This window comes from Vulpes lagopus, chromosome 16 (assembly GCF_018345385.1).
Source record: "Vulpes lagopus strain Blue_001 chromosome 16, ASM1834538v1, whole genome shotgun sequence".
NCBI lineage: Eukaryota > Metazoa > Chordata > Mammalia > Carnivora > Canidae > Vulpes > Vulpes lagopus.
Window position 1 is genome coordinate 31,210,362 of NC_054839.1, and position 25,060 is coordinate 31,235,421.

Consider the following 25,060-nt stretch of genomic DNA (forward strand, 5'->3'; position numbering starts at 1 on the left):
TTCATGTAATACGACATTGTTTGGAAAGTGTGGTGGTTAATTTTTTGGGTCAACTTGGCTAGGATATGGTGCCCAATTGTTTAGTCAAATGCTGGTCCAGATATTGCTGTGAAGGTATTTTGAAGATGAGATTAACATTTACAGTTATTTGGTTTTAAGTAAAGGAGATTATCTTCCATAACGTAAATGGGCCTCATCCAATCAATGGAAGATCAAAAGAACAAAACACTGAGGTTTCCCAAAGAAGAAGGAATTCCATCTCAAAACTGTAACACAAACCTTGCCTGGGTTTCCAACACACAAAAATTTTGGACTTACCAGCCCCCGCAATCAAGTGAGCTAATTCATTAAATCAATCTTTTCCTTTATCTATCAAATGATATATATTTAGGTAAGATCTAGATATCCATCCTATTTTTCCTTTGGAGAACCCTGAGACAGGAAGATAGCTTCCCTCCCTATTATATTCCTGTGTGACATACGGAAGTCTTGATGGCCCCATTCACTCTGATACTGTGCAGATTCTCATGGGCCATGGACCTATGGAACCATTGTCACTTCCGGCAAGATCAGGTTCATAGCACGTGCTTTATTAATATTTAAAGGGATGTTGAATGCAATGTAAAGAGGAGCTAAACTTCTTTTATACTGTTGATATCTCTTCTAGTAATACCTGCTACAATGATGTAATATTTCTGTTTCCTTTGCAGTGTACACAAGTGAGCTGTGGAGCAATATCACAGTTGCCATTTGGGTTGGTGCTCTTCCTGCCCTGCCCTCTTCAGGCTTGGTTCTTTATCATTTCCTGGTTTAGGCTCCTGAGTTGGGCACAGAGAGGAAGTCACTGTCTTTGGATTTTAAGAACACCTGGAGTTCCCTTAGACTCCCTTTATGGCACCTTACCTCTGTCCACTGCTACCTAGACTTTCCTTCCTAGATGTTGCCAATGGCTGAACTTTTAGTTCGGAATAAAACTAAGCTATTTTATTAATTGTCATCCAAGTTGCAAAGTCTAGGATGACAAATAAGCTCCAAAATGGAAACTTCCAAGCTGTCTAGATTTTGACTAAATCTTTGAACCAGTGAGCAAATTTATGTTGGAAATGACTGACTTCTGGGAAGAAGAGGCAACAGCAGATGAAATGCCATTGATCTTGCCCATTTTAGACACTACGGATACTATGAGAGATGTTATCTAAGAGAAAAAGTAATAAAACTCTCAAGGTAAGCCTAATCAGCAAGAAACTGTTTGGATTATAGAAGCGCAGTGGAGACAGGAATGGGAAGGTGGCAGTAGAAACTTAGGTTTATAATGTGCCCGTTATATGCCAGACACTGTGAAATGACATTTAATCCACAAGAGTCCAACAAGGCATGCATTTTTGCGCCATTTTAAGATAAAGAGCTGAAATTCATAATATTTAAATAATTTTGCCCCAAATCTTAGATTTCAAATAACAAAGCCAGGAGAAGAATATAGGTTCATCCAACTGCAAAGTGTATGATTTTCTCACCTATACTTGAAGAAAAGAACCTTACTTTCTAAACATAAATCATAATAGGCAATATCATTTTAAAGTTTAGCAGAGTTTGAGGCCATTTCCCTACTGTGAAATATCATGCATATTTCCGCAGTAACTGGAAAGCAAATTAGGGAAAGGTCCCTCTCCCCCACTTAATTATATCAAACAAATGATCTTACAATTATATAAGAAGTCGCCCATTACAGTCTAGCCAGTGGCTTGGCTTCTTGTCCAAACCTCACAGTGAAATATGCAGACTTTCCGGAACCACATATTAAAATCTCTGTGGTTGAATCAACCCTTCTTCTTTTCTGCATAACCTAACCTCAATACTATTCATATATAGAGAACTCTGGGGATGAGATCCTTAAAACCCAGTGTCAAAAGGTGAATACCTGGTAATCATCACCTTAGTTTCACACTCGTGAAAACTGGCTTAGTCCTAATTTATTCTCAGACACATGGGTCTGTTTTGCAGCGAGGTTCCTTGTTTTATAGCCTTGTAAAAAGAAACTGACCCCAAATTTGTTATTAGTATAAAGTAACGCAATGATGTTCTTGTGTAAACTGGCTTTGAAGAATATTCCTCAACTGATATGCCAAAAATGGTGAGTGATTCTGACATTTCTCAAATAAGCATATAGTCTCCAAGGTGATTATTTTGAATGACAACCCTCATGTGGGGTGTTAAATTGAGTAGATTTGACAGAGCTGCTGTAGAGCTGAAAGAGCACTGAATGTTGAGTCAGGAAGCATTTGTTGGCAACCCTGCCCTGCATTCAGCTACCTGAGAGACACCATTTGCATTCTGTTGCTACCTGAGGGGTGGTGGAAGTCACCTAACCTTTCTGAACTTCTTTCCTCATTTGTGACACTGTTGGATGACACCCGCCGACACTGTTGTGATAATCAAGTGAAGCTGACAGTATGAAAGCGCTCAGAACAGTGAGCAAGTAGAATAGAATGTGATAACTCACTCATAGTTAACCTTCAGGTGAAGTACCACAATCTGAAACCAAGGCCTCCAAGTTCTTGGGAAACATCAGTGATGTTAATAATTAGCCTTGGTGAGATATCCCAGAATCACTCGAGTGTGTGAGGTCCAGTTATTTCTGTGCTCAGTTTGATATGTAAAGCCATCAGTAGGATACATTTTTTCAGTTTCACAAGCCCCAGAAGACCAGTGGATACTGCTTGCTTTTGAATACTGGAGCCTGGATCTCAGCAGTTTTCACTGACTCACTTTATCCTTGTCTAGAGTTAATTAGATCATAGTAAACGTACTAAGAACCTGGTGCTCTGCAAACCTTTATGGTATTTTAGAAGGCCAGGAATCAAATCTTATTTATCATGTGTAGGACTAGGCTGGGAGTAAAGTAGGACAATAGTGAGTCCATTCTGTCTGTGGGCGCAAATAGGTCCTTGGAGATGTCTACTGGAGGCAAGACTGTGCTATTGATAGAAGGCAGAAGTGAGAGTCCAGGACTTCTCTCCTTCCTAATCCTAGGTCTTTCACCGTAGCTACTTTGAGTTTTTGAGCATCACTCCTGTAGCTCACTAGCACATGGACGTGAGTGCCATTTCTGCCCCTAGCAGGGATAAACAGCTGCATTATGTTGGTCAAGTTAACTAACCTCTCTTTGCCTTGGGTTCCTCATTGGTAAAGTGGGGAAAGTAACAGAACCATTTTTTTTCATACAGGTAAAGCATTTGTAGAAGTGAGAGAGTGGAAAATGCAGCATTGAAGAGATCAATGCTAAACACAGATTGCCTGGGTTCAAATCCCAGCTCCACCACTCCTCGTTTGCTCATATGATCTTCTAAAACTTGGGTAGTTAAGTACTAACCACATAGATTAAATGTGCTAATCCATGGATAGATCTAACAGAGTCAGCACCTAATAAGTGTTATATGGATGCCTGCTGTTATAGTACTTGTTTCTGGGAAGAGTCTCAGTTACTGCTGATAAGGATATGGAAATAAAAAATTAAAAATTTCCAACATTATTAATTTTTATGTGTTTGATTCTATCAAGTATAAAAGTCATATCATAGTAATGTTGGGATTTCCCTCATTATCTCGGCCCAATACTTTGGCCATTTCCCTCATTGAACATTTTCTCTCTCTATTTTAAGGATTAGATTATTGGTGCATATTTTACTGAGTCTTTATTAAGACTCTCTATTCCCTGATTTACTTCAACTTCAGTATCCCATTCTTTTTTTCTTCCAAAAGCAACAAGTCAATGAATTTTAAAGGCGGTGAACAGAAGGGACTCACACATTGGGAGGATGATAAATGAACTAAACATTTGTTTGGGACAATTTCTGATCCTATCTCTTCTCCCCTTCCCTCACAGCATTCACTTCAATGTTTTTGCCATCCATTTATTCCTTCGATATTTATTGGGAAGGCTTGTCAGGCACTGTGACAGGCAGTGGAAAATCGTGGTTCTGACACTTGAATGGTGTTTTATGGCTTACAGATCGTTTATGTTAAATTTGTATGTTAAATGCATTCGATCCTCTGAGGCGCTCACTTCATTTCACCCAGCTCTTCCTCCCCTTAACTTTATATTTCTCATAACCATCCTCATTCCTGCACACTAAAGATTTGAGTGTGCAGAATATTTACCAAGTGCATGGGGAACCCGCTGGAGTGGGAAGTTGGCTGGATGAGAAGGTGGTAGGTGGGGGAGGAGATACGAATCAGATGAGAATGTAGGTCAGAGATGTTTCCAATACCCTTTTAGGATAAAAGGACAAAGCACTCTTATTTAGGAAAGTCCAAAAAGTCACTTGCAAAGGAACAATGCCCATCACCAGAAACTGTATTGAGACTAGACATAGGGCTGGCGATTTCCCATGTCCTCCCTTACCATAAGCATGTTTAACATATGCAAGAAGCCAGAGTTATGACCCTCCCTTCCCCCATAAACACTCAGACCCTTAAGTCCCAGCATTAAAGTTCCCCAATTATACTTCCTCTTTCATTTCATGATACCAACCAATAGACAAGAAATACAATATAGCAAATTGACCAGAAAAGTATTCTGTTAGTCTCAGATCACCTGTTTCATACACAACTTAGACTTCAATAGGGAAATACCAATGGCATCCTGCAGATGAACAGGTTATGCCAGCTGGTAGAGAACAAAGGTAGTATGCTGCTTGTGTGTAGGCATGCAGTATCTCTCACATTTGAGCTTATAACCATCTGGTCAAGGGTACTTTGAAGATTCACAGGATATAAGCAGATGGTAACTATAGTTAAACGTCTACTGTGGAATGGACAAACTCATTCCTTACTTAGATGCCTTTAACTTGCTTTGCCCTCTGCCTAGAATGCTCTTCCTCCAGAACTTCCCATGGTTCTCTCTTAAAATAAATATTTTTATTTATTTATTCATAAGAGACGCAGAGAGAGAGGCAGAGACATAGGCAGAGGAAGAAGCAGGTTCCCTTCAGGGAGCCCAACGTGAGACTTGATCCCCGGACCCTGGGATCATGACCTGAGCCACAGGCGGATGCTCAACCACTGAGCCACCCAGGTGCCCCTCTCTCTTTCTTGTTATTCAGCTCAAGTGTCACTTTCATGGAGAGGCCCTCCCAGGCAGTCTATATAAAGTATATCTGCACTCTCAGTCCCTCTATCTCATTTCATGATTCTCTTCTTGGCATTTATCTCTACCTAACGTGGACTTACCTATCTATATACTTATTATCTGTCTTCCTCACAAGACTGTAAGCTCCAAGAGGGCAGAGATTATTTTAACACTGCCTGGAACATAGGCACTTAATGCATATTGGTCCAACGAGCCAGTGAGCAACAGATACTTACTGAATGCCTATTGTATGCCACTGCTATTCTAGAGTGGCACTGGGGATGCGGTAATGAATCAGGCAAACTCTCTGAGCTCTTGGAGTTTGCATTCTAAGGCAGGGAAACAAAAAACAGAGAAGAGAAAGCTGCTTGGGTGGGGATGTCCTATATTAAATAAAGTGATCAAGGGAAGGTCTTTCTGCAGAGTCCTGAAGAAGGTGAGGAGGGAGGCACCTGAAGAAGATAAGGTGGGAGAGGGTAAGTGTTTTAGCAAAGGAGACAGGAGGTACAAAGGTCCTGAGAAAGCAGTCCAGAGAAAGCTAGCAAATTCCTGGGTGAGTGGCAGCAGATGGGTGGAGGGGTGCTAGTGGGGCAGCTCCAAACCTGTAGCTTGTTTTTTACTTTTTTGTGAAATGGGAAGCCACTGAGAGGCTTTGAGCAGAGACATGATCTGATTTAGGTTATGATAGGATCCGTCTTTTTTGTTCTGGTGATAAAATATTGTAGGGGACAAAAGAGGATGCAGTTAGGAGACCAATGCCATAATCCAGGTAAAAGATGACGGGTGGCTTGGTCCAGGATGGTAACAGGGAGGTGTGGAAACCTGTTAATAGTCTGGGAGTATTTTAAAGGATTTTAAAGGCAGAACTGAAGGATTTGCTGGTACAATAAACAAAGTATTGATATAAAAATATGTACAGAAAGAAGACTCTTCTTGGATTTATAGAAAAGAGACTGGTTTTGTTAGGCTGGTGATACTGATATACCAGATAGTAGCACAACCACCTAGAAATTCAGCACTGGAATTTGGAACTTTTGTGTCATCTATTATTTATCCCAAAGAACAAACAGAAAAAGAGTGGTCAAATATATTCAGTATCAAAATCTGTACTTGCAATTAAGTGAGCTGGTTTGGGGCTTGATCATATTTCAGCACTCTGACATGAATGAGATAATTGTTCAGAAGACATAAACATTTCAAAGTAAAAATGACACTTACCCGTGAGAAGACTGTAAAGCTCATTGGGTAGTTACACAAAAGGGTAAACATTATTATGAAGAACAAAGATCTCCCCTGATTTATTCTGATTGACCGTCTGTACTTGCAACTCATCTGACAACCGCTCAGACTTCTGACCCTTTGCCTCCTGGGCTACAGGGAAAGAGCTATGGATCTTATTCAACCTCGCATTCTTCACTCCCTGGCCCTGGCAAACCGCGGCGCACAACAAATATTCACTGGCACGGTGATTTCTTAACATCCTGCCCCGCCCTCTCTCCCGTCCTCTTTCTGTAGTGCTCGGTACCGCCTTATTTTATTTACCAAAGTCAGGGTCAGATAATCACTCACAAAAAAAAGAAATTTCAGGATGTGTTGGGCGTTGTCATGCTGGGCCGTGGAGGGCGCCATCCGCGGGGCTCCTCGGCCTGGGAAGCCAGGGAAGGCTGGTGGGGGTGGGGGGTGCGGGAGAAGCCTGTGCCTCCAGGCTGCAGGGTGCCAGGTGAATGCAAATGTGGAGGGAGGAGTTACAGCAAGCCAGGTGGGGAGCACAGAGGGCCTTCAAAAGTACGGAGGAGGCCCCGAGACTAGAGGGCACCTAAGAGAACAGGCTGGAATGACCCAGGCGCGCGGGAGGGGAGGCGCACCTGGACCTTTGGGAGGGTAAACTCGCGGGGGCTGACAGGTGGGCTTTCCTGACTACGTCACATCCATCACATCTCGGTTGAAGGCGAGATTCACCAAAGGCTGAAAGGGGCCGGGAGGGAGGCCGAGCGGTTACTTCGGCCTCGAGGGCGCTACGGGAGGAGGCCGCGCCCTCCACCCTCCGGGGAACGCGCCACCGAGGGGCTCCCGTAGCGCGCCCAAGTTGTGCCGTCACCGCTGCAGCTCATCCCTTCCCACCTCGAGGTCTCCCGCCAATGCGTTTGCCTCTTCCCCCCGCAGAGAAACTACCGGTGACAGTTCTACGGCTGGAAACCCGGGTTAGTTTTCTGTGTCTCCGCCTTTTTGGAGACTACCGGTTAACCTCAGCAGTATCTCGCCGCCTCCACCCTGGGGCGGCCCCTGAGTCCCTCCACTTTTTTTTTTTTTTTCTTTTTGGTCTCTCTGGAGAACTTTCAGCCACTCGCCAGCCGACTAGGGCAGCGCCACAGCTCCGGGGTGCAGAGCAGCGGGCTCCGCGCACTTCTGCCGCCCGGGCCGGGGGCGGGGGGCTCAGGTCCTCCTGGCAGGCGGGGTGGGGAGGGGGAGCGGGCGCCCTGACTGCCCCTCCAAAGGAAGCTCGTCTTCCGAGGCGGCCCGTCCCAGGCTCGGCCCACCTCGGAGGGGAAGAAAGTTGGGCGGGCGCGGGAAGCGCTGCAGCGCGCGGGCCGGGCTGGGTGGAGGTGGGGCGACGGGGGAGTCGGGGCGCCCCGGCGCGCGCGAGCCGGGGTGGAGCCAGCAGTCGGGCGCGGCGTCAGCGTTTAGGATGCAAATCGATTCCCCGCTCCGCCGTCCCCCACCCCTCCCGCCCGGGGAGCAAGGCTCCGCCGCTCCGCAGCCGCCCACGCCTCCTGCGCGCCGCGGCGCCCGGGCGGGCGGCTCTACTTAAGCCGCGCGCCGGCCGAGCCCCTGCACTCGCCTGGAGCGCGCGGGGGAGGCGGGCGGAGCGCACGGGGCCTCGGGGGCGCACGGCACCGCGGGGCTCTGCGCGGCTCGCGGCGGCGGCGGCGGCGGCGGCGGCCGGGGCGCACGGCTGAGCTAGCGTCCGGGGAGGGCGGCGGCGGCTTCGGCGCGCAGCCCCGCTCCCTGCCGCTGACCCGGACCCGCCACCTCTCTGCCATGGCTCTGGCGGACAGCACACGTGGATTACCCAACGGGGGTGGCGGCGGGGGTGGCAGCGGCTCCTCGTCCTCCTCCGCGGAGCCGCCGCTCTTCCCCGATATCGTGGAGCTGAACGTGGGGGGCCAGGTGTATGTGACCCGGCGCTGCACCGTGGTGTCGGTGCCCGACTCGCTGCTCTGGCGCATGTTCACGCAGCAGCAGCCGCAGGAGCTGGCCCGGGACAGCAAAGGCCGCTTCTTTCTGGACCGAGACGGCTTCCTCTTCCGCTACATCCTGGATTACCTGCGGGACTTGCAGCTCGTGCTGCCCGACTACTTCCCCGAGCGCAGCCGGCTGCAGCGCGAGGCCGAGTACTTCGAGCTGCCGGAGCTCGTGCGCCGCCTCGGGGCGCCCCAGCAGCCCGGCCCGGGGCCGCCGCCGCCGCACTCGCGGCGCGGGGTGCAGAAGGAGGGCTCGCTGGGCGACGAGCTGCTGCCGCTCGGCTGCGCGGAGCCCGAGCAGCAGGAGGGCTCGTCGGCCGGGGCGCCGTCGCCCACGCTGGAGCTGGCTAGCCGCAGCCCGTCCGGGGGTGCGGCGGGCCCGCTGCTCACGCCGTCCCAGTCTTTGGACGGCAGCCGGCGCTCGGGCTACATCACCATCGGCTACCGCGGCTCCTACACCATCGGGCGGGACGCGCAGGCAGACGCCAAGTTCCGGCGAGTGGCGCGCATCACCGTGTGCGGCAAGACGTCGCTGGCCAAGGAGGTGTTCGGCGACACCCTGAACGAGAGCCGGGACCCCGACCGGCCTCCCGAGCGCTACACCTCGCGCTATTACCTCAAGTTCAACTTCCTGGAGCAGGCCTTCGACAAGCTGTCCGAGTCGGGCTTCCACATGGTGGCGTGCAGTTCCACGGGCACCTGCGCCTTCGCCAGCAGCACCGACCAGAGCGAGGACAAGATCTGGACCAGCTACACCGAGTACGTCTTCTGCAGGGAGTGAGCTCCCCAGCCCCCCCTCGCGACCCCAGCGCGCCCGTCCCCGTCCTGCCTGCCCAGGGGAGCGTTCCAGGGCGCCCCTCCTGCCCCACGCCCGCCCGCTCCCGCGTCTCCCACCTTCAGTAGCTGGGCCAGGCCCACTCACACCCCCCCCGCCCCCCCCCCCCCCACTTGAGAACCTGCGGCCGCAAATCCTCTCTCGGCTTCTTTGGACCCCGCTAACCGAGAGCCCAGATGTCCCCCTCCAGCGCTTCCTCTGCCCCCTGCCTCAAGCCGCCCCTCCCCTGGACGGTCCCTCGGCCTGGATCTAATGGGGCAGCGTGGCCACAAAGCCACCAAGTACCTGGGGCTGGCAGAGTCGTTCAGAACCCGATTGGACCCCTGTCCAGCGTGTAGAAGATCGCTTGACCTCCCAAGCCCTTTCGACTGATGCTCGGTGTAAGAGATCAGACTTGAGAGCACTGTCTGGGAGTAGTCAGGGTCTAAAAGGTCGTCACGTAGTAGCCCTCTGGCCTTCTTTAAAGGTAGAGTTTTTAAAGGGCTGGATGGAAGACTCTGGACCTGGACTTGGGATCCCGTGGAGGCGGTTCAGTGACTACAAATGCATAAAGTTTTGATAAGTTATAGGTAGGACGTAGGAAAAGAACCTAGTGCTGGCACAACGAAGGATCGAATCTTTTCCATGCACCACGAAAGGTCTTCGCCTGTGGCTTAAACTTGTAGAAAGTCCTACCCCTCCGCCCCCCTACCCCCCCCCTACCCCCCCCCCCCCCCCACCCCCTACCCCCCCCCCCCACCGCGTGAGGACGCCTCCTTTCCCCTTGGCTCCAGCGCCAGGAAGCCTTTAGTTCCACGGGTCGGCAAGGCCGCGGGATTGGCGAGAGGGAGGAAGATTGCGGACTCCGACCCGGCCCAGGCAGCCCGGGTCACCGAGCGCTGCGGGAAGTCACCTGGCAGTGACTGCAAACGGAGCTGGGGAGTCGTGCACGTCGTGGGGATTAGGAAAGCCCGTATTCTTGCAGTGAATTGGCAGTAGGACTTTAGCTCGTAAGACTTGGGGGGGTGGGATGGGGAGGGAGGAAAGGAGGGATGAAGGGGTGGGAAGGGAGGAGCAGACACACTCATTTATTATTTGGAAGTTGGAAGTTTGTGCCATCCGTTTGAGTACACGCACATTAAAAAAAATAGTACACAAAAACATGCAAAGCATTTTATAAAGATGAAGAACAGATTTACTCTTATCTGGCAGTTTATTGAACTAACTGTTTTGAGTCCTAAACTTAGAAGTTGCTGATACTTATATAACCTAACCAAAGAGTTACCCAGTAGTTTTTGAACTTAAGTTTAGCTTTTTTCTTTTTTTTTTTTTTGAACTTTATCTTCTTGTTGATTATAAGTCTTGATTTTAAGATCTAGTAACGAGCAAAATGTTTGATTTTTGGTTGCTTAAACTTCAGATTTCTTCTTGCCCAGCCAATGTTGACTTCTGGGCAAACCCGAAAACCTGAAAATGCCACTTCTTTCATGCAGATTGGTTGAAATTAAGGTGGAATCTTTTTGAGTGACAGAGCTGCAGAGATAGAAGCCCCAAGCTGCCCATCTGTAGATAGCTATACAATGAAATATTTTTAAAAGAAGGCAAAAAAAAAAAAAGTACTTACAAGTGGGCTGAGCAATAAAGTAGTGTTTTAGGTAAATGCAAGAGAAACAGAAGGAGACCCGGTTGCCTTATACCTTTACTCCAGTGGAATCAATTCCCACTGCATATCCTATATACACCTTAGGTGAAGGGAAGTAAATCCTTGTCTTTCATGCTGTGAGGCTCCTTTGGATATTGTGTAATGACGGAGAAGCCTTTCTTTTTTCATTAGTTTCAGCAGTTTCTCTGAAGTATGTTTTTAAAGATTTTGTAAGGGTCGTTTTCAGTGTTCAAATTAGTCCTATTTTTTCTTCTTTTTAAAAAGGAATCTTGTACTGTAATCTTACTATGTCCATAACAGATACTAAGAATGGGAAGTTTTATTCTTAGACTCATGTGATCCAATCTGTATATACCATATATAAGCATTTTACACGAATCATTTAGTTTTTTAATTAATTTACTAATGCTAAAAAATTTGCTATACTTACCCCCCCCCCCCCCCCAATTAACGTGCATCAGATGGTGTATATACTAAAGCAACATGTTTTCATGAGTTTCTTAGATCCTTGTCTCTGGGGACATTGGGTTAGGAAAAAAAAATACATCATTATAAAACAGAGTTTGCTCCATACTTTTTTCCTTGGCTACTAGTTATATACTAATAATGTGTCAGTTAACTGTCCACTTAAAATCAAGGTACCTGTATTTTTAACCCGCTAATTCTTTTTTTTTTAATTGGTAAACAGAAAGATTTGAAGTCTTTTCATTGGAGTTACATTTTTAAAAAGATAAAGTTAGCTTTATGTATAAAGACTGAAATTGTAAGGGAAATGGAAGCAAAAATCCAGGAAGTTGTGTTCGCTTATACGTTGGGTGTGTTCTCAGAGTAGGTAGTACAACAGAACTTATCTGTTTCAAGCCCAAAATGATTTAGCAAATTTGTTTTCTGAACAAAAGAGTGTGTCGGAGATTTCTCCACCCTCTATGCTGTTCTATTAGATCATGCAACAAAAAAGCACATGCTTGACAACATCTTAGGACAGATCAAAACCACTGACAGATGGCAAGACACTGGGATTCTTATTTTCCTTGTTAAAACTGCACAGCTCTGGGAGTCCTGGGAAACTGCTAAAGTTTTGTTTATGCCACTCAAGTCTTACGGATTTTATATTGTAAAACTTTGAGTTGAACTACTGCACTTCTTTGGGCGTACAGATCTTACTTCCTTACACACTCTGGCTGCCCTGCAGTGCTCCCCCTACCCCTTTCATTCCATGAAAGACTGGGAATTCAAATGGGTGGAGACCTTAAACTGACTTCTTTTCCTATGGTTGACTGTCACCTCTAAAGTTGACAGTCGAAAAATGAAAATACTCTACTGTTAGCCCAAAGTAAAGACTGGCTGGGAAACTCTACACTAGATGGATAATATAACTGTGGCAAGAGGGACTTAGCATGGATACTTTTGGGTTCCTTCTCCTCTGTGCTGTGGGCCACAGAAGGAGCCTTCGTGGTTTACAAAGTAGTAGAGTTGTCACCTCTGAGTTTGGACGGGGTATTGAGGGGTCCGTACGTGTAAGCCCTCCAAAGATACCATTCACATAACCTGGGAGAATGTCGTAAATTATTCAGATAATTAGGACTGCTTTAAGCTGACCCACCATAGCATGCATTTACTTATGTCATGGCTTTAATTACCATTTGGTTCCTAAGTACAAGTGAATGACATGAGGTTTAACAAATTTCATTAAAAAAAAAAAAAAAAAGAATTGTTGACAGTGGTTTAAAAAAAACAGGTACCATATTCAATGCTTTTGCACCAGGTGTTGAGTAAGTTGCTTATTTTTAATACATGTATATCACAAACCATATTCAGTCTAATTTTTTCAAATTGTATGTTGTGAAAAATATTCCTTGGAGATGTGAGACTTAGAAATTTTTTTCCCTTTCAGTACTGTTTTTATTCTTGTGTTTCTTGTTTTTTGTTTTTTTGGCATTGATAGCAAAGTGAAAATTTGTAATACTAGCCAAAATTGTCTTCTCTTTCAAACCAGATCCATATATGGGGCCTGTTGCTTCTCTGAGGAAATGCATAATCTAAATTCTCAGACAAAAATGGGTGACTGGCGATGCTCATAACATACTCCAATTTTTATTGGAATTTTCCATGGAATGTTATTACATTGAAGCCATGTAAGGTGAAGCTTTGATAGTTTTTTACTTTTTAAATTATGGTAAATTCTAATCTAATGTTCAAAACATTTTTGTACTCCACATGAAAAATGCTAAATTATAGTGCAAGTATTTGGAAAAGTATTGACTGGAGGGGTTGAATTCTGTAAGAATTTCTTTTATAGTCTCAATCGTAAGTACTTTACTCAATTGACTTAAATTTCTAAAATAGTAAACTGATTATTTTTTAATGTAAACTTAGCTGAGTAAATCCTTTGGATCTTTTGTTGTTTTTTCCTTACTATAACTCATTTTAAAACTGAATTAGTTGTTAAGTCTGTCTTTTGAGAATAAATAAAATACTCTTGGGTTTTCAGTGGCTGTAGTACCTGATATAGGATTTCCTAGAGCCAGAAACAAGTTATGTTGAAGTTAACTTTTCTTTGTCACAATTTTGGACAATAAAAATATAAACATATTTGAATTTGAAGATTTAAATTCTCTACTGGGGCCCTTAGATGGAAGAAATCCAAGCAGACTATTTACTTAGAGTTTAATCTTGTGTGGTAGGAAGATGAATAGTTGACCAAGAATTCTTGTCACCTTATACATTTTGTGTGTCCCCCCCCCCCACCACAGGCCAAGTTTTTTGTATTTTAAATGTATTTTGAGGTATGTAGTTTAATTACAACATTAATTGTAATGTAAACTATTATACAACTGTCTTTGTGACTTTATAGGCAGGTGAATTTTGCTATTACTATTGAATACTAATGATAGTTCTTTTATGACCACTCAAACATCAGTAGTGACATTTAATGACAAAAGTTTAAGATGTCCATTGTGGATGTTAATTTTGAAGACATAAACTATATATTCTTTAAATTCTTCCCTACATCTGGAAAAACTCTTATCTGCTAAACAATGTAAGATTCCCACAAAGCTCTCTGGGATTATGCAATTGTTGAAAACATTATATGCTAAGTGATACATATCACGAGCCATTTTCTCAAAATAGAAGGGGAAAGGAGAAAAAAATTGTAACGATTATCAGACTTTTCTAACGAAACAGAAAGCCAAGAAAAAAAAAATCCCTCTATATTTTAAAAAAGATATTTCAGACATGCTCAAACTTTAAGTGAGAATTTCTTCAACTCTCTAAATGCTCTAGAGATTTTTGTTCTCTCCATTCACAACCAGTTGTATAATAGGCCTACTCGATACTGTTTTCCCTGTGTGTGAAGTAATGAATCATTGATTATGTGACTTGTTATGTATTCTATTAAACACTAAGGAATAAAACATTCACTCCTTTAATTATTCCTTTTGGCTCCTGAATATGGATTGGCTTGAACACTGGTCTGATTTCATTTAATGGGTTAAGTACTGGGACCACTGGGAGCTCCAGTGGCGATGATGAGCATTATGCCATCAGAAGGACTCCTCACTGGGTAATTGGTCAGTTTGGCCAGAAGTGAACAGGCTCTTCCCCCAGAGGTTATTGTGGAGAATGCCTGTTGTCAGGGGGGGTTAGTATTCAATGTGGAGGAAGAGTCCTTCACATTTTCTTTGACCTCAGTCTTAACAGCATATGCAAATTGTTTTGAAATGGGGAATGAAGGTAGAGATACCTTTTAAAGTTTGGGGTGGGGTGGGAGAGCACACCTGGATGGTTAAGTGTGTTAAGTTTACAACTTCAGTTTTCAGCTCAGGTCAAGATCTGAGGACCCTGATATCAAGCCCAGTGTTGGGCTCCATGCCCAGTGTGGATTCTCTTTCTCTTTTGATCTCTCTCTGCCCCTCCCTGGCTCACACTCAGGTGGGCATTCTTTTTTTCTCTCTCTCTCAGAAAATGATTTTTTTTTTTTTTTTTTTTTTGGTAGGGAAAAAGAAACAGGAGCTTTGAGACACGCCCTAATTACAAGTACAATTGATAAAGATAAAATTCCAAAGAATGTTGGAAGAGGAGCTGCATTTTTATTATAGGGTCTCTTTCCTGCATCCCCTCCATCATTGGTGTCCCTCCTCTTGAAAGAGCACAGTGCTTTCCAGACTGAGAAATCACCCAGCTAAAGGCAGTGCCAGCAGCCTGGTCTGCTGGGCTGTGGCACCGGAAGCCAGGAGTGGCATGTGGAGAGTGAGCGGGGCTTTGCCCTTCCTCTTTGCTTTTGCTTGTACTTCCTCTAGATAGCTTTCCTTTTGAAAGTATGCATGTTTAAGTATAAATGCACACATAAACCATTTGTTTTTTGAAGAGTTTATGTGGAAAATTTAAGAAAATTTTTGTACATAATAAGTAAATCTCCCTCTTCTGGTAACCCCTGGAGGGGCTTCTTCCCAAGAGGTGTGTTTTTGCAGAGAATATATATATTCCTCCCTTTTTTTCTATTCAGTAGGAATTATACCTGCCCTGCTTTCTTCTTTGAATCACACATTCTGGAGTTCTTGCAGTGCCTGAGTGAACATGTAGCAATGATCTACCTCATTTTCCTTGGTAGCCACGTGATAATGTACATGATAATGTACATGATGGGTCTAGATGTGCTGTCACTAATTTGACCAATCCTTTCTTGATGGGCATTTAAATTTTCAGGTTTTGTGTTTTTACTCCAGAGAGTGCTATACTGAATATCTTTTCACATATATGGAAATATAGGCGTCTTTTCTATATCAAGTGATGTCAAGAGAGAAATCACCTGTAGGTGCTATTTTCTTCTGTAGTGGCTATGGAAATGGTAGGATTCATTGGGAGATGTGTGTATGAGTTGGGAAATTAAGTCATTTAACTGGCAGATAATTTACAAAAATCTGTTTCATTTTATGGAAAAAATGATAAAATTGCAAGAGTTTCAAAGACAGAACTATAAACATTAAAGATACTCTGAACTTGTAGAATCTTCAAGACCATTTGCCATCCTCTGTCATTAACGACTTGGTGGGGTTGAAAACTTCTGCTGGGCTTATTTCTTGATGAATAGTTTAGAGAAAATGTTAATCTCTTAAATTCTCAGCTTTATTCTGCTCACATAAGAAGTTTCAAGGTCAGTCAGTGGTCCTTTGGGGCCAGAATGCACCTGTCTTTCCAATCACAGATCCCCCAAAGAGTGGCCTATGGGGCGAGGTAGAAAGAAAGCATTGAGGGGCCACTTTAAGCCATGAATTCTTAGCTTGGCTGCTGCAACTTTTTCCCACGTACAGTCATCCAGCATTCATTCATTTATTCAAAATCTCTTGAGTACCCACTGTGTGCCAGACTGTGCCAATCTGATGAGTAAGGTGCCAGAATGAGTAAGCACTGAGCGTTAGAAGGGAGCCAAATAAGAACTTGGAAGTGCAGTGCTAGGATAGTCTGAGTAATTGCTGGAGAAAGAAGAGGGGTACTTAACTCAGCCTTCAGCTTCCTGGAGGAGTTGGTGCCAGAAGTGAGGGGGAAAGGTAAAGAAGAGGAAGGAGGAGGGGCCTCCTAAGCACAGGCCAGCTTCCTGAGCAAAGACCTGGACACAGAACCAAAACCTCACTGGGGGGAAAAAAAGTCCCCCACCCTTGGCAAACAAACCAAAAACCAACCAGCCAACCAGCCAACCAACAAAACAGCTGGAGTGGCAGTGACAGCCAGAACCTCAAATACCATGTTAAAAGATATGGATGTTAGTTCATTCTTAGTGTTTACTGAAGAATCTTAAGGTGTGAAATAAGAAAAAAAAAAAAAGCCACTTTTTCAAAGACCACTGGAGCTCTGTGGCAATGGTTTGGTGGGCAGAAGGGATTAGAAGCCAGTTAGGCAGCTGTGTATGGGGTCAGATTTATGTGCATTAAGCCACATGCAGAGCACCTGGCTGCAAGTGTAAGTAAGGTTTTACTCCCCTTTCTCCTCTCTTTGAACCTCTCAAGCCACACAGTTTTTCTATGAGATTTGCTTGCAATATTTTGGGAGCACCATGTCCAAATGAGGAGCTCTTCTGTTAATCCCTAGGTCTGAGAATCAAGAGGCACACTGTGGAGTCTTTGAGAGACCTAGTTATTCAATAGGCACTTTACTGAGCATCTGTTATAGTGTAAGTACTCTGAAACATCAACTCAACCTTTCAGCTTCAACTGTCACTCATTTAGTTCCCAATATATTTGAGACACAACACAACACAACATATTTCAGGTATGTTTTCTTTATCTTTAACAGTGGAGAGCAAGATGGTAAACTGGCCAGGTTAAGGGCCTTTACTTCTGATGCTACCAGAAGTCCCGGAACACTTAGCGCTGTCAGGTCATATATACTTTGCAGAGTTGGAGTTTTATGAACACCACCTTTCCCCCACAATTCTTTTAAATACACTTAATAGCTACTGAGAATGATTTTTCCTCTTGTCTTTCAAAGTGAAAAAGATGAAGCATAGGACTACTGAGCCAGAAATGGTGTGGGAGGGAGGGAGAGGATGCTGGAGGTAGGCGATGTCAAACTTGGACATCCAAGGGGGTAAGGGGCCTTCTGGATCAGAGATGGGGGATGGGGATGTTCCCCTGGACTTGCCCTGACATGGGTGGAGGAGGAGAAGGTTAAGAAGAAGAGGTCTATTGCTCTTGGTTAGAATGGAGAAGTGATGACCGTCCCAACCTGATGGAATACATGTTGTCTTGTTATTCATTTATGTGCAAAGCTGTAGTGCAAGTGAGATAAAAGCATAAGAACAACAACAACAACAAAAAAACGATGAAGCCCAGTAATGACAGATTATAAGATGAGTTATTTGGGCTTCCCTTTTGTTTTAGTAACAGACAACATTTCCCAAGTTCTTTACAAATTGTTCCTCATTAATTCATTCTCTCTCTCTCCATTCTACTACTTTCCAAGTGGGTGAGGGAAAGAATCTAAGGGTTAGAGCAAGCCCTACTTTCTGTAGATAGAAGGGAAAGGACAGAAGAATATTTTCTTCTGCAGCCTTTATCTGTCTTTGAAAAGCATTGAATGAAACCACACAGTTCAGAGGGAGTGGAATGTGAAGGCCATTGACTTGGATTTTAGCCTCCCTGGTGACTTGGGCTGCTTGCTTCTACTTCATGGTGTGGTTTTATTTTATTTTTTTATATAAATTTATTTTTTATTGGTGTTCAATTTGCCAACATACAGAATAACACCCAGTGCTCATCCCATCAAGTGCCCCCCTCAGTGCCTGTCACCCAGTCACCCCCACCCCCCGCCCACCCCCCTTTCTACCACCTCTTGTTCGTTTCCCAGAGTTAGGAGTCTCTCACATTCTATCTCCCTTTCTGATATTTCCCACTCATTTTTTCTCCTTTCCCCTTTATTCCCTTTCACTATTTTTTATATTCCCCAAATGAATGAGACCATATAATGTTTGTCCTTCTCCGACTGACTTATTTCACTCAGCATAATACCCTCCAGTTCCATCCACGTTGAAGCAAATGGTGGGTACTTGTCGTTTCTAATGGCTGAGGAATATTGCATTACATACGTAGACCACACGTTCTTTATCCATTCATCTGTTGATGGACACCGAGGCTCCTTCCACAGTTTGGCTATTGTGGACATTGCTGCTATAAACATCGGGGTGCCGGTGTCCCGGTGTTTCACTGCATCTGTATCTTTGGGGTAAATCCCCACATGGTGTGGTTTTAATCTTCACTAAACCTTGACATTGATTTGCCCATTTATGGGAAGGGGGGGATTTATTTCTTTTTATTTGCCTCAGGCACTCAACACAGACCTAGCACATAATAGATCATCAATAAAAGTTTGTTGAATAAGTGAATGAATGCTAATGTTAATTCATTCTTTTTTATTAGGGAGAAAAAGAACTAACTGAAAATTTGCCCTTTACTTGTTTTTGGTGACACTACTAAGAATCAATAATCTCTCTTTATATGTATTTTTTGAGAAATTTTAACTCTAGTTTCGTAAATAAATAAAAATGACTCTCCTTCTATCTGACTTGAAAGTCAGAGATTACGAAAAGAGCTAAACTAATATGGGTATTTTATTTTGAATAGTTATTAGGTGGCAGTTTTCCAAAATCCTGAATCTTGACAGTGTTTGCATTTTCCGATGAAAGTCAAGTTCACTGAGAGCCATATTGTAGACTTTCTTCCAGGGCTATTATTTATTACAAGTTTTCAAAATCTTAACTGGAAAGTTTCAAGAGGTGCCTCTTAAGAGTTGTAGGAAAGAAATTTGACCTCCCTGGAACACTGGAGTATACTGTTCCAAATGTTCTTGCTGATGAGGGTTGTGGGTTTTTAAAATGACAGTTGCAAGGAATTAAAAAAATGATCTGTGCAGTGATGCTCTGACCTTACAATAGTGGGCATGCTGTTTTTCTTTCTGCACAGAACCATGTGTGTTCCAAGTGTTAAGTACTTTCCATGAGCTAATGTCAGAACCACTGCTATTAGGCCAAAGTTTTGCCTGCTCAATCTGGGAGTGTTACTTTTAAATTATAAGAAACAGCAACAATGCTATAGACTGGATGTTTACGTCCTCCCCAAATTCGTATGTTGAAATCCTGACCACTCTCCCCACCCAATGTGATGGTGTTCCTAAGTGGGGCCTTTGGGAGGTGAATAGTTCATGAAGGTGGAGCCCTCAAGAATGGGATCAGTGCCCCTTTTAAAAGAGACCCCAGAGAGCAACTTTGTCTTTCTCACCATGTTAGGACACAACATGTTTGTTGTGTGCACCGCGCCCCCCCCCCCCCCCCCCCCCGGGCCCTGCACACCAGGCATTTTTGTTACAGCAGCCTGAACTATGACAAATAACAGTGAAACTGTATTATATTGTTGCTGTATTTCTCCTCTGGAATGAATAGTCTCCTTCTCCCAGTATCTTAGAAGAATTCTCAAAACTAGTTTCATGTTATAGCTTAATTCTAGGTTTGAGTCAGTTTGGGGATAAGTAGGAAAACCAATGCTTTGTTTTAGTTTCTGGATCTAGCAGATGAAGAGGGTCTTTGGGGCTTGAAACCTTTGACATTTGTCTTTGATCCACTATGCTTTATGACGTAATTGATAAATCTGCCAGCGACTCTAGTTAAAGGACAGTATTAACTCTCATTTAGTTACAGCAAACAACTGATCATTAAGAAAGAGCAGAAAGACGGAAGTCAGTCATCTCTTTAAAAATGCTGAAGTTAAAATTGCCACACGCCATGGTGAGAAACTATGGGAGACTCACTTTTTTTTTTTTTAAGAGATAGCCTCTATGGGCCTTTTTTTTTTTTTTAAAGATTTTATTTATTTATTAGAGAGAGAGAGAGAGAGAGAGAGAGAGAGAGGCAGAGACACAGGCAAAGGGAGAAGCAGGCTCCATGCAGGGAGCCGGACATGGGACTCGATCCCAGGTCTCCAGGATCAGGCCCTGGGCTGAAGGCAGCACTAAACCGCTGAGCCACCGGGGCTGCCCGGGAGACTCACTTTTTAAATTGTGATATGCAGTTTCCTTATTGAGAAGTTTTAAAATGAGAGCTAGAGTGCTAGGAGGATTATTGTCAGTGGTTCTGTGAAAGACATAGATCTTGGAGATATGCTTAGTGATTTTCAACGCCATCCATTTCAGTCTTTGTCTCTCAGAAAATGAGAGTCTGCAGGTCTAATATAAAAACAATGTAAAATGGGTTCTGGGTGGTTCAGTGGTTGAGCGCCTGCCTTTGGCTCAGGTTGTGATCCTGGGGTCCTGGAATCAAGTATTGCATCAGGGTCCCCACCCGGAGCCTTCTTCTCCCTCTGCCTGTTTCTACTCTCTCTGTGTCTCTCATGAATAATAAAAAAAATGTAGTAATGTTTTCCTTAATCCAAAATTTGGAATTTTGTTATAGTTGGGTAGTGTTTATGCTCCAAAGAAGTTGCCATAGCAGTTATAAGAGATGTATAGCTAAAATAAACTGTATTAATAAAGCTAGGCTATGGGAAACTAAAATAAAGTTTATTAATAAGGCTTTAGGGAACTTCTGTCTTCCTTAGTAATTAACACTTTGCATCTGTTAAACCAAAAATGATTTAGTCTAAAAGCCAAAGGCTTAAAACACACACACAGATACACATCCCAAAAAGAAAAACAAAACAAAATAAAAATCCCCAGATGAGCATGCTTTTATTTTAGTATTCTATAAGCAATGTCCATAATATTTTTTTAACCAAAAAGAAGTATATTTGTCAAAAATAACTTTTTAATTTTACAGATACAAAACCATCCTTTTCTAGTCAACAACCCTGTGCTCCATGTACTGTTAGAAGCAACCGGAAGCTCTTGCACATGTTAATTTCCCCTGGAGTGTTGAAAGGGAAATGGTGAGAAAACGGGGTTAGTCAAGCATTGGGTAGTGAGAATGTATGAAGTATAACTATGAAAAGACATGAATTCTCTTTTTCTATAGAAAAGTCAAATTAATAAGCCTATATAAATCCTGTTTTTTAAAATGATTATTTTAGTAGACTTACCTTTATTGCAATAAGAGCTACCAGAAATTAACTTAAAATGATATTTAGCAGATCATTAGTAGACAGAAGGGAAGGGCTGGCTATCTGTTAAAAATTTGTGATGTTGGAGAGGATAAAAAAAGTTCTGGAGACAGGTGATGGTGATGGCTGCACAACAATGTGAATGCAGTTAATGCCACAGAACTGGATATTTAGAAATGGTTAAATGGAGGGTGCCTGGATGGTTGGGTTGACTGGGTGTTGGAACTCTGGTTTCAGCTTAGGTCTTGATCTTATGAGTTGTGGGATGGGGCTGTGTGGGGCTCTGTGCTTAGTGGGGAGTAAGCTTGGGGATTCTCTTCCTCTGCCCCTCCCTCCATTGCACATGTGCACACTTTCTCTCTCTCTCTCAAATAAATGAATAAATCCTTTAAAAATATGTTTAAATGGTACATTTTCTGTATGTGTATTTTATCACAATAGAAATAATATGAGTTTCATGAAGATAACTTGAAAAATATAGAAAATTATGATGAGAATAAAAATTCTAATATAAAGCTGCGAAAACAACGTTGATATTGAAATCACCTCTAACTATAATGAAGAACTGTGGAAAGTTGCTCTTCTGGCTGTCATATGCCAGTAATATAATGCTTAAACATATTTGCAATTCTTCATTTGGAAGAGTTATGAATCATTCAATAAAATTAACCTAATAACTTTAGGTAACCTTTTAATTTCTGAAAATTTGAGAATGCATGTTTGTATCAGTATGAGCTTAAATTTGTATTATATGAGTATTCTATTTTTGGTGCTTTGTCCCTCTCCATTAGCTCAAATAATTAAGAATTGGTACTCAAATTGAAATGAAATTCCACCCCATTTGGAATTTCAAAGGGCTTTGCAAGAACATTACAATTTCCATTCCACAAGTCAGAGGCAGGAATAAATAATTGTTCAGGAGGGTAAGAGCATTTAGAGTCAGGAATCAACTTAGCATTTTTAATGTTAAGAAAAGTCCTGATCTGGGGTACCTGGCTGGTTTAGTAGGTACAGCATGCAACTCTTGATCTCAGGGTTATAAGTTTGAGACCCATGATGGATATAAAGATTACTTAAAAATAAAATCTAAAAAAAAGGAAAAGTCCTGATCTATGTTCTGTTAACATTTTTGTTATTACATAAATTCATTTAGTGTTTGCAGGGCTTATAGCATCAGGCCAATCTTTTTTTTTTTTAATATAGATTATCTATTTATTTGAAATAGAAAGCAAAAGAGCAGGGGGATGGGCAGAGGCACAAGCTGACTCCCCACTGAGTGAGAGACAGTCCAACCCCAGAACCCTGAGATCCTGACCTAGCTGAAGTCAGATGTTTAACTGACTGAGCCACTCAGGTGCCTCAACATAAGGCCAGTCTGTATGCACCAAAGCTACGTAATGGAAAATCAAAGTAGTGATCTAAAGGAGATATCAGAACTCTCTACTGGGATATTTTCTACAGAATTTTCCCAATGGTCATCTGCAACAGGAGGGTTAAGGATGACCAGAGGATGTGATTGATTATCTGTCTTAGCTGCTTTGGGGTTCGCATCATTTAGGAAGTGAATCAAAGCTGAGGGTTGTCAACTCCGGAGGAAGAAGATTCTTCAGAATGATGGATTGTAAATTTGGGTGAAAATTAATACTGGGAAGAATATATATACCAGATGGCAGAGGAACCAACTCAATTGAAGTAATTTGGGAGGTTAGACATACAGATAGAGCAGTGGTTCTCAGTTAGGAGGGGGTTGGAGTACTTCTTTCCCCTCCCCAGGATGGGCCACGTCTGGAGATGTTTTTGGTTGTCACAGTTGGGAGAAGGGTGCTACTGGCATCTGATGAGCAAAAACCAGGGACACTATTAAACATCTTATTAACATACAGGATAGCCTCCCACAACAAAGAGTTATTTGGCCCTACATGGGGATAATCCTGAATGTATAGATAGGCAAAGGTATAGCCCTGGTAAGGCATTTGGTTTAAATGTGGACCAAGGTATTGACTGTTACAGAGTTCCAAGAGGAGAGGGATATGTGACTTGTCAGATTTTGCATGGGTTAAAGTTAAGGAGGGAGATGAATGGTGGGTAGAAAGACTCTTGCTAAGGTATTTTTGTGATCTTGGTGGGTGTTGCATTGGGGCAAGCCAGGAGAAGCCAAGACCTGGAAAATAATTGAACAGAAAGTCTTGCCAGGCAATGTATCAAGTCTGGAGAAGGGCAAGACAGTACCATAGCTTCAGGCAGCAAAGTGAAGTTTAAATGGCCCTAGAAAAGAAGTGGATAAATATGGTGGGCCTGGGTAGGTGAATGTGGACAAGACTCTGGGAAGACATGACTGGTAAAAAGTAACAGAAGCCAGCAAGTAAAACAAGGGTTCTCAAACCTGCTTGTACATTACAGTTAGGGCATTAAAAAAATTACCGATACCAAGGCCCCACCTCAGACCAATTCAATTGGCGTTTGGGGGAAGAGAGTTTGAGATGTCAATTATGTTTATAGATGTTTTCTAAATGTTTCTTATGTGCAACTGTCTTCATAGGTCCATAAAGTCATGGAGGAATAAATAGGGCAATTAGAACAAAACTGAAATAAGCTGCCGTCTGATTAGGGGCTACTTGTCCTCTGCTCTGGAGTTTTGCTACCTGTCCTTTTCAGGGATGCGTGCAGGTTGCTGGTGGCTGGCGTAGATGCCAGGAGCTTGAGGCTGGGTTTTACTTACAGGGGAAGGCAGAGCTGGGCAGGCAGGGGCTCACTTCTTACTAGTGGCCAATGACTGAGCTTTGCCTTTAAACTTCCAGAAAGTCTTCAAATTACCTTCTGATGAAGAGGAATCACTTAGGAATAAAAATAATATTAAGTTTTATGGGCAATTAAAATTTAGTTCATATTTTATATGTATAGGAAAGAGAAGGATGCCATTCTGTCAAACTGTATATCTTGGGGAAAGTGCACAATTTTCTCTACAGGTAGCTGATAAAAGCAGCTTGTTATCTCAATGCCCAAGGAAGGATGATGAACTGGCCAGAAGGGCGACTCCTTTTCAGAGGGGCATCTCCTATCTGCCCTTTCCAGTGTGGAAACATTCCTGAGAAAACATTCCTTTTTAGCAGAAAGGGAATATGCGTGAAAGCATTCTTTGTCTGCAGATTCCTGGGACATTTTCAAAGGGATTGAGTAAGTGACTGGTGAGAATCTACTCCGTTTTCATTTGTCTCTGGCAGGGCCTGGTAGCAATTTAATATTCTTTATTATTATTTTCCATGCAACTTCCTTCCTAGCTTATGATTCCTGTCAGGACTGTGTATTATTACACATTAGTCATTTTTCTTGGGTTGGTCTATAATGCTTCAAAGGAGGGCTGGCGTGTTTCAGTAATTTTGCTCACAATTTGATTTGCATTTTCTAGAATCCCAATTTAGTTTCATCAGCACATTTCCACATACAACAGCTGGGCCCCTGGATGGGATCATTTACATATATTAGCAGCCGAAAGGTAGGCACCAGCGACCAAAGCTGGCCTGACACTTTCTCAGCACCTCAACTGACATTTTTGGAAGTAAAGTCTGCCTCCCTATTGTAACTATGTCAGTGATAATATTCTGTGGAAGACTTACAAAAAACTATTGATCTCCAG

General features: G+C 43.3%; 1 protein-coding gene across 1 annotated transcript; it reads left to right on the top strand.

Annotated features, from left to right (window-relative positions):
• Window positions 1-7,596: 7,596 nt before the first annotated feature.
• Window positions 7,597-14,277, top strand: KCTD12 (potassium channel tetramerization domain containing 12). Its single transcript, XM_041731201.1, has one exon. The coding sequence runs from the start codon at window positions 8,167-8,169 to the stop codon at window positions 9,148-9,150; it is 984 nt and encodes a 327-aa protein (XP_041587135.1). The 5' UTR covers window positions 7,597-8,166; the 3' UTR covers window positions 9,151-14,277.
• Window positions 14,278-25,060: the final 10,783 nt, after the last annotated feature.

Coding starts and splice junctions, on each gene's coding strand:
- KCTD12 (XM_041731201.1), top strand. CDS start 8,167: ATGGCTCTGGCGGACAGCACACGTGGATTACCCAACGGGGGTGGCGGC.